The sequence below is a fragment of the Buceros rhinoceros genome, unplaced genomic scaffold (genome assembly GCF_000710305.1).
Source record: "Buceros rhinoceros silvestris isolate BGI_N320 unplaced genomic scaffold, ASM71030v1 scaffold9085, whole genome shotgun sequence".
Taxonomy (NCBI): Eukaryota; Metazoa; Chordata; class Aves; order Bucerotiformes; family Bucerotidae; genus Buceros; species Buceros rhinoceros.
The window spans coordinates 34582-49578 of record NW_010411159.1 but is presented as its reverse complement, the minus strand read 5'-3'; the positions used below and the strand labels follow the sequence as shown (position 1 = coordinate 49578).

Sequence of the window (14997 nt, the reverse complement as noted above, 5' to 3'; positions counted from 1 at the left end):
GGGTTTTATTCTTCTCCTGAGGGGTTTTGTTGTTACTATCCAAGGGGGTTAGTGCTCTTTAGCATTACAAGGCGCTAAAAAAACAGTCTTATTTGGAAATGGGATTTTTTCCACCTTATGTTTGTTTTGAAGGAATTTAAATTAGAAGCAAATACAGCAAGCAGGTGTTTAGTGAGCGTTAGAATAGACAGTTTGTTAACTTTAACAATGTGGTTTCAGTCATTCAAATGGTATTTGTGAAAACAGTACAAATTTGCTGTCTTTGGCTGGAAATATTTTTTTAAGGTTGGAGTAAGTTCTGATGTATCCAATAGCTTGGTGGTTGAAGCATCCATCTGTGATGCAGAAGATACAATTAAAATCGCTGTTGTGAGAGGCTTTGAAACCATATATCCTTACCCTGAATCAGAACGAGGTGGACTGAATTCAATTTACACCCAGGTCAGGTAAGAAGCTTAACCAAACTGGTTGCAAAATATCTGGCAACTGACCTACAAAACCATTTTTCTTTTTTTTAAAGACATATTATCAATGCCTGCTTCCGCAGTATTTTTTGAGTCAGGAGCTTTGTGGTTTTTTCAGCAATACAGCACTTGTATTCTGAGCTGTTTGCTCTTGTCCTTGCCATTGCCTTCTCCATCAACAAGTGCATTCTGCAAGCTGACTGTCTCCCCTTCTTCCAGCTTCTTCACCTGAGACCGTGTGGATGAATTAGCAGTGGGTTAGTGCAGGATCGTGCAGTATCTAGCCAGATCTGATGCTGCAGTACAGCATGATCCTCTTACCTACCTGTGTGTCTGGGTTAATGGCAGAACTTGGTACCATGGCTTCTACGGTAGGCGAGGTGTGCAACAACAATTTATTCATTTAGTCTCAGTTTAGAGAGGTTATTTTCAGTTCTATACAAGCATACCAGTATCAAGGGGGTTTTTTTGAGAAATAAGGACTGGTAGTGAACAGGATCCTTAAGTTCTGAGCCAGCTGTGTTTCTTTGAAAAAAATGTCGGAAAATAATGAATCTTCTTTGGGTTTCCTGTTGGGATTCAGCTTGAGAGTCAATATGAGGAGACAGCTCAAATGGGCCATACTTCTTATATGGGAAGCATGAGGACCACAACATCTTGGTGACCCCAAAGGACTCCTCCCTCAAATGGTTTCTCACCTCTTCATTATAAACCTATTCGCTTTTTCTAGATGGTTTTGTTCAGATGTGTTATTGTTTACTGGTAGTTTCTAATTATGATATTTCAGGATCACCAAATGTGCATTCACCATCATTAGTGGCTTCTTCTCATGTTATTTGTTTCATGTTCAGGGAATAGCACCAGATTGCAAAATAATGAGCTACCTTGTGTATTTCAGAAACATACCCCTCGCAATATGCATTTCAATGATTATCGTCACAGTTGGCTATGTGTTAACAAACGTGGCTTATTTCACTACAATCAGTGCTGGGGAATTGCTGCTTTCAAAAGCTGTAGCAGTGGTAAGTTTCAGAAGAAAAATACAAAGCTATATCCCTGCTGCAGTTGTGTTTGTTGATATATTCTTATTTCCAGGGTCAAAAATCAGGGAGATGCATCCAATCAGTCTTTTCTATGGCTTGTCTTTGCATACCATGCTAGCACCCTGGTGAACTTAGTCTGATTTTTTACTGATAAGTGGGATTGCACTTAAGGCCATCGATAGCATTGTAATATAATGTTAGACTGTATTTATTTACCTGATACAACAACAGGACTTCAATTTTATAGCCAAGCACATGCTTGAAAAGTTCTGCGCCAAACTGTAGACTGCAACCCTGGGAAGCAGCAAACACAAATATTTGTGGAAGTGGGAACTCTGAACTATTTTTTTTGTAGCAAGAAGTGGTAACGCTGTCTTTGCACAACGTGCGTCCCGAGCGCTTGGGAAGGGGGTTGCTGGAATACTGGAGTTCATTTGGGGAGGAATTGCAAAGCAACCTGGCTTGGAAATACTGCTTTGATTGTTCTTGCTGAATTGTGGTGATTTTTATATTTATAGGATCTGACTCACAACGAGGAAATAAAAATTTCCATTTTACTTTCTGGTAGTGACACTGCCTCTGGCTATTTCAATTGAAGTGGTATTTTAAAAAAACTGACCAAATTATGTAGCTCATGGGACCTTTAGAAACAAAACACTTTATAAACCTGAAGAAAATTGTGCATGCTTCCTAAAAACCCTAATTAAAACCCTAATTAAGTCTCTTTTGATAACTTAGAACAACAAAGCATGAATGGATGGACTATACCACTGTGTAGCATCAGCTAAGTAAAATGCAGGCTGTATTAAAAAAAAATTTAATAATTGGGTATGCAGCTCAGACCTGGATCCGTCCAGACCGGATCTTCTTTTTTTAGTGTCATAAAGGTTTGAGAGTCATAATTTGTTAATAAAGTAAAATTGCTTTCACGTTTTATGAAAAATCACGGTATGTTTCTCTCTCCTCTAACAGACCTTTGCTGAGCGACTAATGGGAAACTTTTCTTTGGCTGTGCCAGTATTTGTTGCTCTGTCCTGCTTTGGGTCTATGAATGGTGGCATTTTTGCGGTCTCCAGGTGAGCATTGCTGATGTTATGGGGGGTGAAGGGCATGGGATATACACTCGAAATAAAGAAGCAAGGGGAAAGGAGAGTCGGATTTGTTCCTTTAGCAGGAAATTAAAAATTACTGTAATGTTTACTGGGTATGGGGCTTTTTCTCACTTTGTTCTTGTTTTTAACAAGAGTTTATCTTGTTAAAACCATTTGAATGGTTTGGAAACGGATCCCTCTAAGCGTAGCACTTAATTAATGGCTGCTTTGTTTCATGTGAAAGAGGGAAAATATTAACAAATTCTAAACACCGATCATAGTGTAAGGTAAGGAGGGGAACACCTTCAGAGATTACTTTAATTTCTGCATACGGGCTTCTCCTGCTAGTCATTTCATGCAGAATACCTCAGACAGGCCGAAGAAGTGCCGCTGTGCTCTGTGACTTTCATGAGCCGCTTTTCCTAGTCACAGTAATGAGCACATTTAAAATCTGTCCACATTTATTTCCCATCAGGATGTTCTTCGTTGCATCCCGCGAGGGTCACCTTCCGGAAATTCTCTCCATGATTCATGTCCGCAAGCACACTCCTCTGCCAGCTGTCATTGTTTTGGTAAATCATACAAACAAATGTTCCTGCACAAGAATTCGTATTACGGGCTTGCTCTGGAGGATTTGAACAGAATTTGGGCACTGCTTGAGTCTTGTTTATTAATGTGTATGTGGGCTTTGGGCAGTGCAGAGGACGGAAAAGAGAGGAATGAGTCCTGGGAGTTGTTCTTATTCTATCATCTCCTTCTCGCTATCTTGCTGGTAGCGCTTGGCTGCCTATCACTGCAACCTAATTCATGTCCTATTGCCATTTATTTCTAAGGGCCTGCTAGTGATGAGCTAGTTCCCTTCCAGAGGAACAAATTCCAGTTAAACAAACAAACCAAAAAGGGATTCATTTAACCGAAAGTGCAGCTAAACACCAGCATCTGGGAGCACCCTAAAGGCTCATTATACCACCTTACAGTGAAAAATGCAAACAATTATGCAGTAAGATAATGGAAAGGGAACCCTCAGAAGTGCAGTGTAGCGGTGATTAAAAATGAGAGAACGTGTGCCTGGGCAATAGTCTGTGAATTGTCTAAGGAAAAACACCAGTATTATAATGGAATTCCTATTACTGACTTCTAAAATAGCAGGAGAGCTCAATGTTGGCCATGTGTTTGCATTGCAGACTAATTTGTGCCGTAAAATGTTAGGACAAAATGTCAAAATAACAGCCTCAAACCTTGGTTTGCCCAGAGCCAGGAAGATTTTCACTTAACCTGAAGTCTTCATAACTATGGGTGTCCAGCCCATCTTTTGGGACCGATGACTGTAATGTATCTGGACAGACTTCTGCTAGCCACAGCAGAAGACACGTGTACATGAGTAAGGTCAAGTGTTTGTACTGGAATTTAAATCAGATTTTGCTATAGTTGCCTATAAGCTCCCCCCTGAATTGCCAGCTGAACTGATGAATTTTATGTGTGCACACACAACTGTCAGCTTCCAAATTTTGAAAATTAGGCAGTGTGATCATGCTGGAAAATTTTAATAGAATTCATTTTACATAATCTTTATTTCTTTGGGCTAAAGTAGTCATATTTTTGGGGGTATGACTACTGTTTTTGGGTATGCACTGACTGTTTTCTGCAGAATCAAATGCACAAATTGTATTAATTTTGCGGGTTTTTTTGTTTTTTTTTTCTGGAAGATATTTTCTGCTATTGCATCTGGTCCTGTTATACCACTGCACTGGTTTTCTTTGAGGAAGTCGGAAAGATGGTTTTTCTTCAGAGATCACAATTTTTTTTTTCTTACCTTATTGCAGCCACAGTAGTTGCAGGGTATATTCTGCAATAATAATCTGCATTTTAGCATTTGTCTATTTTATTTCACCTGTAAAGGTCTACACACTGCAAGAAAGGAAAGAGCTCTTGAGGAAAATCTGAGAAAATGAGCATGTTCATTGTTTGAGGCTTGTTAAATAAAAAAGCGCTTTTAGGAATTAAGATATCCTATGTTTGTACGTCCTGTTATTTGATAGATGTGTGTATAAGCAAGTTCAGGAAATCATGTAATCTGCCTGTAACCCTGCTTTATTTTTTTTTTTCTTAATAACTCTCCTTCACCATCCATGGCCCTTTCTTGCATTATCGTGCTTATAACTGAGATTTTAAACTTTTAGGGGCTGAGTCTATACAGAAGAAATCTAGCCCAATATATTTCAGTGGTAAAATTTCCTTTGACCTTTACAGCGAAGGAGTTGGCTTAATATCTGTGTGTAAAGAACCGTGCACTCTGTAAGTCATTAGAGGTTGGAAGCCAGAGACCCATATTTGAAATATTGATCCTTCAGGTTCAAATCCCTGCTGTCTTTACTGCTTAAAAACAAAACAAACCAAAGCAAACCCAAACAAAACAACAACCACGAAACCAAACCAACCAGCCAACCAAAAACAAAAAAAAAAAAAGAGAGAGGCTGTGAATCTAGATAACTAATACCAGTTAGTTTTCCTTATGTAAAAATTTAGCTCAGTGTTTTACTGCATCTGCAGTTGATTTGACCTGTTGCTGCATGATAAACCAAGAGAGGCTGTTGCTGCCAGGATATTCCCTCTTGCTAAACAGTAAAGGCTGCAGTGAAGTTGACTCATTCCTTCACCCCCGACTGCAAGGACTGTGTCGTTGTGGGCATAGAGTCTCTTATGTGGGAAGTGCAGACTGCCCTGCAGAGTTGATCCAAGCTACAAATATTGTGGGTTTGTCCAGAGATCGCCCTTAAACAGATCCTGTAGCCTCTACTAATCATCTACCTCAAAGCACTCTAGTTAACACATCAGCTTTTGCCCGTCTCACAGAAGCCTTGTATCTCAGAACAGCTTTTTAAGGAGGAAATGTGTTTATTCCAGAGTCCCCTCTCCTTCTTGCTCTTCAGCAGCCACCTGAGTGACAGCAAGATGCTTCTCTTGGCTTAGAAATATTTGCATTTCTGATGTGCAGTAAGTCTACACCTTGCAAGGCCAAAAGGCATACAGCAAATACAAGCTGGGGGCAACCTGGTGTGCCCAGCTGGCATCCCATGGAGTGTGGCTACTCCTGACCATGCCTTCTTTGCTGAGGTCCCCTGTCTCAGTCTGGGGGACTCTAAGACTACTTCCTTCCACAAGACACCTAGAAACCTCCACTTGCCCATAATTAGATGTGCCCAAAATTTAACTGCTCTTATCATTTGCATCAGTGATGAGCAAGTAAAACTGCAGCGGGCTAATGTGTTTGTCAGATCCTGTGACAACAGTGCCCAGGATGCTCATGCATTTTGGTGATGCAGTGGGCTGAGTACCTGTGTGTTTGTCTGGGTCACAGGGGACAGATATGTATTGATCAGACATGATCTCGGGACAAAGCTGGGTATCAGTCACACACCTGATTGCATGACAAAGGCAGGTCTGAAGTCTGTGGCCCTTGGATGTCTGTGCAAGAGGCTGTGCTGCTTGTCCCTGTGGAAAAAAATTGGCATCGCTGCCGTAAAATAATAGAGATCAATCCCCTAACCCCCTCTTATATTCTGAATTTCTTTTGCAGCATCCTCTCACAATGATAATGTTATTCAACGGGGACCTCTACAGCCTCCTGAATTTCCTCAGTTTTGCCAGGTGGCTTTTTATTGGACTAGCAGTTGCTGGGTTGATTTATCTCAGATATAAACGTCCTGATATGCCTCGTCCTTTCAAGGTAACCTCTACTCTTCTGTTTTACATGAAGCCTTCTCCCTCGTATGTGTGGTGTAGTCAGACAGTAAAGGAGCATTTTCTGATGTAGAAAGCTAACCTCCTTTTTGAGAAAACCAGAGTTAATAGAAAACAGTGTTTTGCACTGAAAGTGTTTGCTCAGTTGTGCCTCTCTGTCGCACTGAGGCAGCGTGATGCAAGCTGTGTGAAAATACCTCTAGTCCTGTGTAGTCACATAGGATTCAAACTGCAAATATTGGGGTTACACGTGCCAAGCTCTATTTTCAGCCCGGCCTCTATTTAATGTCTGCTTTGATAAAGGCCTGAATAATTTTGCCACCAGAATTCATGTCAACTGTAAGCATTAATATTAAACATTTATTTAATTGCCTATCCATTACTGAGTATGTCAATTTAATGTGTAAATCAGTTGTCAGTGCTATTATTGTGATATCTGGGACTTGCAATGGATTTGCAAACCCAGAAAGAAAATGCGAATAGTCTGGCCCATTGAAGAGTAGCTGCTTCTGCCTTGGTTCTGCCATTCTTCTTGTGTATTTTGAGAAGTCTTACAAAGTAAGTTGTCCCTTTGTGTACCCAGAAAGATAACAACCATCACAAAAATAAAAAAAAGAAGAAATCTGTCTCTTTTTATGTATTGCCAAGAAGCCTATTTTGTGAAGAACGAAGAATGTGAGCTGTTGCATCCTTGTAGGTGTACCTGTAAATAAGAAGGTCAACAGCACAACCTGTTCTACTTTGATTTTAAAAATAAAAAAAAGCTTTGATAGTGCACAAAAGAGGAACAGTGATGCTTCAAGGCATGAAAGGAAGTGAATAATCTCCAAGGAATTCTTCAATTGTCCCGTACACCAAACATCTCACAAGCCATGCCTGTGGGTGTTTCCTTCAAAGAGGTGCTAACAGAGCGATTGAGGTGGTGTTCTTGAAAATTAAGAGAATTAGTTCGATGTTGTTGTTTTTTTGTACTTTCAACAGTGACGCTGATAATGCCAGCAGTCCTACAGTCAAAAAGTGGTTTTTCGGTAGCTACCAGTTGCATAATGCTATCAAATATCTTTATCACTAGTCAAATTAGAGTTTAATTTGCTGCCTTCCTGCTAGATTTTGATTTTTACCTTAGGGAAAAAATCAATATGTTCCTAATAGTTTTAAAAGGTGACTTGAGCTCCTGGTTGTGTTTTAAAATGTTTTCTAATAGGTAATTATCAAAGAGGAAATCTTTACTGCGGTTAGAGCTGCTTACTTATTTACTGGGGGATTAGAGAAAGGTCTTTTGCAATGCAACTTATTTACAGCCCTTCCTTTTTAAAGGACGTAAAACACGGTACTGTTTTAGGGTGTAATTAAAAGACTGTGGTACTCACTGCATGGCACTCTGCGTAGCTCGGTTTCTGCAGTCACTGACATGTTCTAGATACCCATATTTCTTGAGGGCTATGCTGTCCTGCTGGGTTTTATCCAATTTATGTTTCATGGAACATTAAATGCTGTAGTCATTCAATAACAAGGTCAATGTAAAGTAACGGTTCTTTGTGTGCTTATGTTTCAGGTGCCTCTATTTATTCCAGCGCTGTTTTCCTTCACCTGCCTCTTCATGGTTGCACTGTCACTTTACTCTGATCCAGTGAATACAGGGATTGGATTTGCAATAACCCTGACGGGAGTGCCTGCCTACTACCTCTTTGTTGTATGGGACAAGAAGCCAAAGTGGTTCAGAAAGCTCCTAGGTAAGTCCCGGTGGGACTCCTCTCCTTCGTTTTGGCTTCAGGAATTTCTCAGTGGTGCTCCCTGTGTTGTGAAATCCTCCCGATCGATGCTCCCAGCTGCTCTGAGCTGGGGATGACAATGCAGGTTTCTTTCCAGCACGTGCTACATCATTGCTCTGCCCTTTATAACCAACCTCTGCTAACTAACAAGATACGTTTACAGCAAGCCTAGTCTTCAGCTAGGGATTGACTTTACTCTCCCCCTGCCCCCTTCTCTTCTCCTTCCCCTACAAACACCCGATTCCTTTTAAACAGCCCATCTCCTTCCCCTGGCCTACTCCAATAGAAAGAGAGTTGCACTCCTAGGACAACTGGTTTGGAAATTTAAACATTGCAGCTGTGGTGACAGGATGTGCTTGGTGCTCCCTGCTGAGGTCCACAGCATCTGTGGACCACTATGGAGTATTTGGGACAAGCTCAGGCAGACCTGGTATAGGGATATGCCCTTAGCAGTGGCTCCTGACAAAATGATAGCAAAATATACTGTGCCTGACACGCTTCTGTGAAAATTGTTTCTGTGATGAATGAAAAACAACTTCTCTGTGACTTGGCTGTGATATTTCACACCGAGAATAATTTTTATACCATTTCTGAAAGTTTTTGAAAATCTTTGTGGAAGTCCTGATGAGTTGGAGAAGGGTTACTTGGAGCATTTCAATTAGAAAGAAGTCAGTATCATTTATTACAGCTCCCCATTCTTGTCTTTTTTTGTTTCTCAGCATGATAGGTTTCCAAAATGGAGGTAATTTTCAAATCATGAAACAAGAATATAGGCAAAATAGTTGAGGAATGATGGATAATTTATTAAACAAAACTGAAAGAAAATCTTGTCTGTTGCAAAAGAACTCCTCACTCCATCAAAGCATTCAACTAAAAATAGTTTATTTGTATAGGGGCTGAGTCAAAAAGGCGTATTGCCCTCTGTGCTTCAGCCTGAAGCGATGATTGAAAATGAGCTATTCAAAATAGAAAAATGGGATCTTTATATGTATGTTATGCTGTAACATTCATACGCATTTTCTCTGTATAAATATAGGTGTTATAATTCTGTCCTGTCTGTTGCAAGATCTGCAAATTTCTCCCTCAATTCTTGCTGGAAAATCCATAGACAATAGGGCAGAAATTATTTACAGGAAAACAGTATTAGTTTAAGCCTAGCACACTCTGGTCATCTAAATTTTATATCCATAAAGTTATAAATTACTTTTACTGTCCTGGGAATGGGTAGAAAGCTCTGGTGCAAATGGGAACAGTTGTATGTAAAAGGACATTCTAATTACATAGTTAGTTTTCTGTCTGTTTATAATTTCTCAGCCCTGACATTTAGGAACTAGGAAAATTTCCCTTATCAAACCCAGGAGATTTTTGACATTTTCTGTGAAGTCTCGGAGGTTTTGGAATTACTTGAATCTCTGGCCACAGGATGCCAGTGTTGAACTACTTTACTCGGGTGAGAGAAAAAGCATTCTTTTTAAGGTAGACTGGGTAGATGTGAAGCTTTTTCTGCCAGCTGTGACAACGAAGGTGAATCTTCTAGCTTTTCTGATAACAGAAAATTCTCTTCCTAAAAAGAAGGTCTGGTGCCTGTGTAATACCTGTGGTTGGACACAGTGCGCTGGCTCAGAGGGGAGAGCAGAGAATGCCAGACAGTGGGTGAAACAGCTTGTTGGCTTTGCAATTATTATTCCCAAAATAACAACTAATACTGACAGCTTTGGGGTGGAGCAGAGTGGAGATTTACTTGTTAAATAAAAAGATTTTTTTTTTCCACAAAAGAAGCAATAAACCTTCTGTGTGTAGTCATTAAATTGGAATTATTTTGTGTTACGGGAATTCTGATAGGTAGCCTGAGAGAATTTTTCAAAGGCATTGAATGAGGATAAATTCACTTAAGGTACTTCTGTGAGACATAGAAAAGTCACTGGGCAGCTGCAAGCTTGATTTTCTAATTTTGAAACAATATGCATTAGGTATGCGAAGGCAAGAAAGAGTAATTCCAGGCATGAGGTAAAGGACAAGGTGAAAAAATAGGATTGCAGGTTTTTGCCAGACCACCTGAATAACTTTCTTTGACAACTGGTTTTGCCAGACAAAGGAGAATGGGATAGATCCAATCTACTTGGATTTCAATGAAGCATTTTGCGTCGTTCCACCGAGGAAGTCCAAGCCTGGTAGTCTGAACACAGCACCGCGGTAACAAGGCTGTTCCCAGGCTGCTTCAGCTGCGCAGCTCAGCGCATGACCAGGGTGGTGTGGGGCTCTCTCTACCCATGAGCAAAGTCACCTTGTTGGGGAACTTGACGTGTTCAGTTACTCAGACGTGTTTTGGAGATGAGAAGTGCCTGCTGTTCATAAACCCTAGGTGGAACATGTCCTGGTTAAGCAAAGGATGGCACTGATGCAAAAAATGCATGGGTACAGAACAGCCCTGCCTAAAATTCGCCTGGGTTTTCAGAATAGGTTTTGTAAGAATCAGGAAGACGAAGGTTGAACAGCCAGGATGACTAGTCAGATAAAAGACCCAGCCTGAAGATGAGTTCATTTACGAAAGGGATTTCAGGCTGGTAGATCAGCAGAGTCCTTGAATGAATAACCCAAGAAATCCTCTCCAAGGCTGAACATCTTTGTTCTGTACGTTTTGACTGTCCTTATTGTCATTCACATTGCCCATTCTCCTTACCAAATTACGGTACTGGACAAAAGGTAACTCTACAGTTTCTGGGGTTAATAGGGTCTGGGTGGTATTTTGCAGTGAGAATAACATTTTGTTCTCTCCTCTTCCAAAGAAATTTCGCTGTAGCACCAGAAGTGCTGGGACAAATAATGTTCAGCTAGTATAGGCTTCGTTTGACCTCTGCTTTCTCGCTTTTTGTAGCACTAATGTGAAAATGAGAAAAATCAAGCCTAGCAAATCCTACAAAGCAGATCGGTGTGTAAAAGAGCGTGGCATCAGCACAAGGACGCTTCTATTCAGACTTTCTTAGTTGCAAATCCAGTCTTAGACTCATATTTAAAGCATCTATTTCTTTACAGTGGACCGAATTGTGAGGAGCTGAAAAGTGGAATCCTGCTTTCTTCATAGCCTGAGCCCGTGCTGGAAGAGAAACCTGTTTATATAACAAAATGCCTCTTCCAGGGTGATTTACAAACACCAGAGGATGACACTTGCTCACTCAGGACATGGTGTTTCACACTCAGTTTGTTTCTCTTTGTCGAGTTTGTGATGTTGGGATCCACAGGAAATCATGTCAGCATTTTGCTGCCTCAGATTTCATGTCTAGTTTTGTACATATGTGGTAATTGCTGCTTTCTTTCCTCACCCAGGCTTTATGTGAGGCTTATATAGATACCAGGTCTGGGGGGTTTTATAAAGGTTGTCTCCTGGGACCTGTTCACAGTAAATTCTCCTTTTGAAAGAAAAAACAAGGGGTTAAAGTGGGAGAAGTTGTCTTGGCTGTCACAATATGTAAGATGTCTTGTACAAATGTGAAGCTAGTCCTGTAACTCCAGGTGCTGCTCAAAGCAGACAATACAGAGATACTGAGTGGAGACAGACTGGAACTTCTTTTGTGGGGGGAAATACTCCTTACACTGTCTTATGCTGAGTATATTGCAACCCAAAAAACCTGAGCAAACACCCCAGTCCCCCCAACTTCATCCCAGTGGCCTCATCCCAGCATAGAGCAAAACTACCGTGCAGGAGTGGTAGCCACCTTTCACCACAGTGAGGGGAAGGTCTTGCTGCAGGTGGCTTTGTCCAGTTTGTCGAACAGGATATTAAAATCACAGCCAGCTCTTGCAATGCCCAGGTTTTCACTCTGCTGCCATGCCCCATAGGTCAGCTTGACAGAACGTCTGTTTTTCTTCTTCATCCTTTGCCGAGCCTCTAACCTGAAAGGAGTGGGATGGCAGCGGTGAAGCCCTGCTGGCTGCTTGCTGCTGGCTTCCCTCCTGCCCTTCACCCTGGCCACGCTCAGCCCAGCTCTGAAGTCCCCACCGTGGGCAGGGGAGGGAGACGGGAGGAAAACGCAGTCCCTGTTGACTCTCAGCCTCTCTGACCCCATCAGCTTATAGTCTAAGGGCAACCTGGATTTGCACTGAACTGGTGACCTCCAGAGAAGAGCAAAAGACAGTAGAGTCTGACTTAGACAGGCGAGCAGGGGAGTAGTTTCAGTTCATATCTTCTGTGAGTTGCACTGTTTTACCCTCCTCACTTTACGCTGCTGTAAATGCTGACATGTCATGCAAGACAAGGAAAATCAGAACTTGCTCTTACAACAACTCCTGCTTGTTTAAAAACAGTTACTAAAACAAAGTGACAAGCCACAGGAGTTGTAAGAGAATGCTCTTTTACTATTCTGTGTGTAAACTAACTGTGCCATTTATGAATCCGTGCCCTGAAAAGAAACCCACCAAAACCACAGAAGGAAATAGATGTCCACAGTGACAAAAAGACAGCAGGACATTGCTGTCAATAGGTGATGTTCTTAGACCTGTGAAGATTTGTAGTCATTGTTTCCTTTTGTTTTAGGGTTTTTTTCCCTTTTTTGCTTAGGCAGATCTCAGCACAGCTGAGTTAACTTGTTTGAACTTCTTCAGGCTTGTATTTCACCTCTGCAACTTGTTTGAGCAGTTCCACAGAGCAGTCATGTTTTTAAGACACCCTTTAAATGCATGGAGAACTTTATTGGACAAGTTTATATCTCCACACCCTTCCATTATTATTGTATATGCACAGCCTTAGATCAGAGGCAAAGAAAACATAGTTAAAAAGAAAAAAAATTGAGTCAGGTATTTAAATGAATGCTCCTGGTATATACGACCACTGTGAACTGTATGTGCACATAGGCTGTATAGGAGCTAAGATAATTTTCCTGGCTGCTTCTGCCTTCTCCTAATTTCCCATGTGTATGCTTTTATCCTTGCAGACAGAGTAACCATAACATTGCAAATCCTCTTGGAAGTCATCCCATCAGAGGAAGACCAGAAATCATGATGTTTACGTACAGCTTCTGGCTTGGTGTTTCATTTCGACCTGAGGAAGAAGATAGGGAGATTTCTCCCCCTACATAATGTTCTGGAAACTGGAGGAACAAGTCACAGCTGGGATGGATACCGAGCAAGTCTGCTACCAGAACTGTATTTTAGAATGTATAAAAAATATTTTTTTTTAATATGGTTGGTTTTTATGTAGAAAGCAAGAACTTGAGCTGTGAGGGAACTCATCTCTTCACTATTTCTTTTGTTATAGTGTCATATTTTAACAAACTGTTGGTTTGTCAAACTAGAATTTTGGTTGTATTGTCACTGAAAGTAGGTTTAAGTAATGTGTAAGGGTCAGGCATACTGTGAAGAATGTATCCCTGCAGAACCCAACTCTCACCAGAGAAAGGGTGAGATAAAGCTCTGCTGATGTTCTTCCCGTCACTCCGTTGGGCAACCCAGTTTGACTTCTTTTGCCTCCCTGGAAGCACCAGCACGTCGAAGCAGAAGCACAGCGGTTTCCACACCTTTGTGGCAGCGAGTACAGGGTTTCTTCATTCCAGAGTTTTTATATTACACCTGATGGGAGCATCTTCTGAGAATCAATATTTCTGCCAGTGGGGCAGGCAGATTTTAGCCTGGGGACAGTAATTTCGTACATGTTAAAGTTTCCACCAGTCTGGAAATGATTCCTGTTTTTACCAATATTTCTTTGCGTACACGTGTGTAGGAAATACAGCAATGGAGTAATAACCTTCAAGTGAGTCAAAACATTTAAATGAGACCTTCATGGCTGTATGAACATTTTCTACCCACAAGCATCTGGACCTGCAGTTTTCAGCCAGGCAAACCCAATTTTAAAGTTTTCTATCATTGTTGGTGGGTAGAAATCAATATTAGTCACTGGTGGGAATACAGTACAGACATGGCAGTAACTGCAATACCTTCTCATGAATAAGGTATAAGGCAAGCTACAACAGATTTGTTGATTCGGGTGGGATAGGCACATAATCTGGGGGGTTATCATTCAAGCACACTCCAATTAACAGGGCTCTGAAACACCAAGGAACTCTGCCAATGTCTTCCTCCCGGTTTTATCTCTGCAGGAGCAGAGAAAGGCCATCAAAACTGATAAAATCAAACAAAATTCATCTTCAGAATGGTGTTGGAGCTGAGATTTGGCTCAAATATGAGGTGAAGCTTTGCCCTTTTTTAAAGATATATTTTTAGATAAATTTTTTTACACTTAGAAATTCAGTTTTATATTGTTATGTTGTTAGTCAAAGACTACTCAACCTTAAGACTAAGGTTTGTTAACACTTCATTAAGAATATAATGCTTAAATACTGAATGCACTACTTTTTGAGCTGCTTGCTCTCAGCAAGTCATAGGTTTCATGAAAACTTTTATGGAACTAAGCAACATTAAACTTCCTAAATTGGGAGAAAAGCACAACTAGTAGCCAGACCACTACAGTAAAGGGAGTCTGTGTGTTGTATATATCCAGAATATCTAACGTTTTAAGGGTATACAGTAAAATGTCTTACATTTAGACGTTTGTCTTTCTTGTATTTCTACGGTGGAGCTTCAAAGAAGTAGGGAAATGGGAGTATCTAACTGATTATGTAGAAGAGCAGTAATTTAAGACACGGAAAACATTTTGCAAAGAACTTTTCTCGTTGACTGTTTTCTCTTTACAGTAACTTAAAGCGTTATTTGAAACCTTTTTTAGGCAAACATTTTGAGCGAGATTTTTGACGTTGACAGCACATGTATTTAATTAGTTTTCACATTTGGGTCAGAATTCTGCTTTTGAGGCCATCTCCTCCCATCCCAGCTCACCAGGGTTTGCCCTGTGTCGTTGCTGACCATCTTCAGAGCATACAACCTGCATTTCTCTCTG

The 14997-nt window shown here is 40.8% G+C and overlaps 1 protein-coding gene across 1 annotated transcript; it reads left to right on the top strand.

Moving 5' to 3' along the window:
* The first annotated feature begins 823 nt into the window (after positions 1 to 823).
* SLC7A11 (solute carrier family 7 (anionic amino acid transporter light chain, xc- system), member 11) lies at positions 824 to 13107 on the top strand. Its single transcript, XM_010135899.1, has 7 exons — positions 824 to 835; positions 1316 to 1486; positions 2480 to 2583; positions 3074 to 3170; positions 6176 to 6325; positions 7895 to 8072; positions 13040 to 13107. Exons 1-7 carry the CDS (start codon positions 824 to 826, stop codon positions 13105 to 13107), a joined length of 780 nt encoding a protein of 259 aa, XP_010134201.1.
* Positions 13108 to 14997: the final 1890 nt, after the last annotated feature.

What these genes read in the sequence shown, in the direction of transcription:
- SLC7A11 (XM_010135899.1), top strand. An exon ending in ATATGCCTCGTCCTTTCAAG is followed by an intron (nt 6,326 to 7,894) that starts GTAACCTCTACT and finishes CTTATGTTTCAG; the next exon opens with GTGCCTCTATTTATTCCAGC. An exon ending in GTGGTTCAGAAAGCTCCTAG is followed by an intron (nt 8,073 to 13,039) that starts GTAAGTCCCGGT and finishes TTATCCTTGCAG; the next exon opens with ACAGAGTAACCATAACATTG.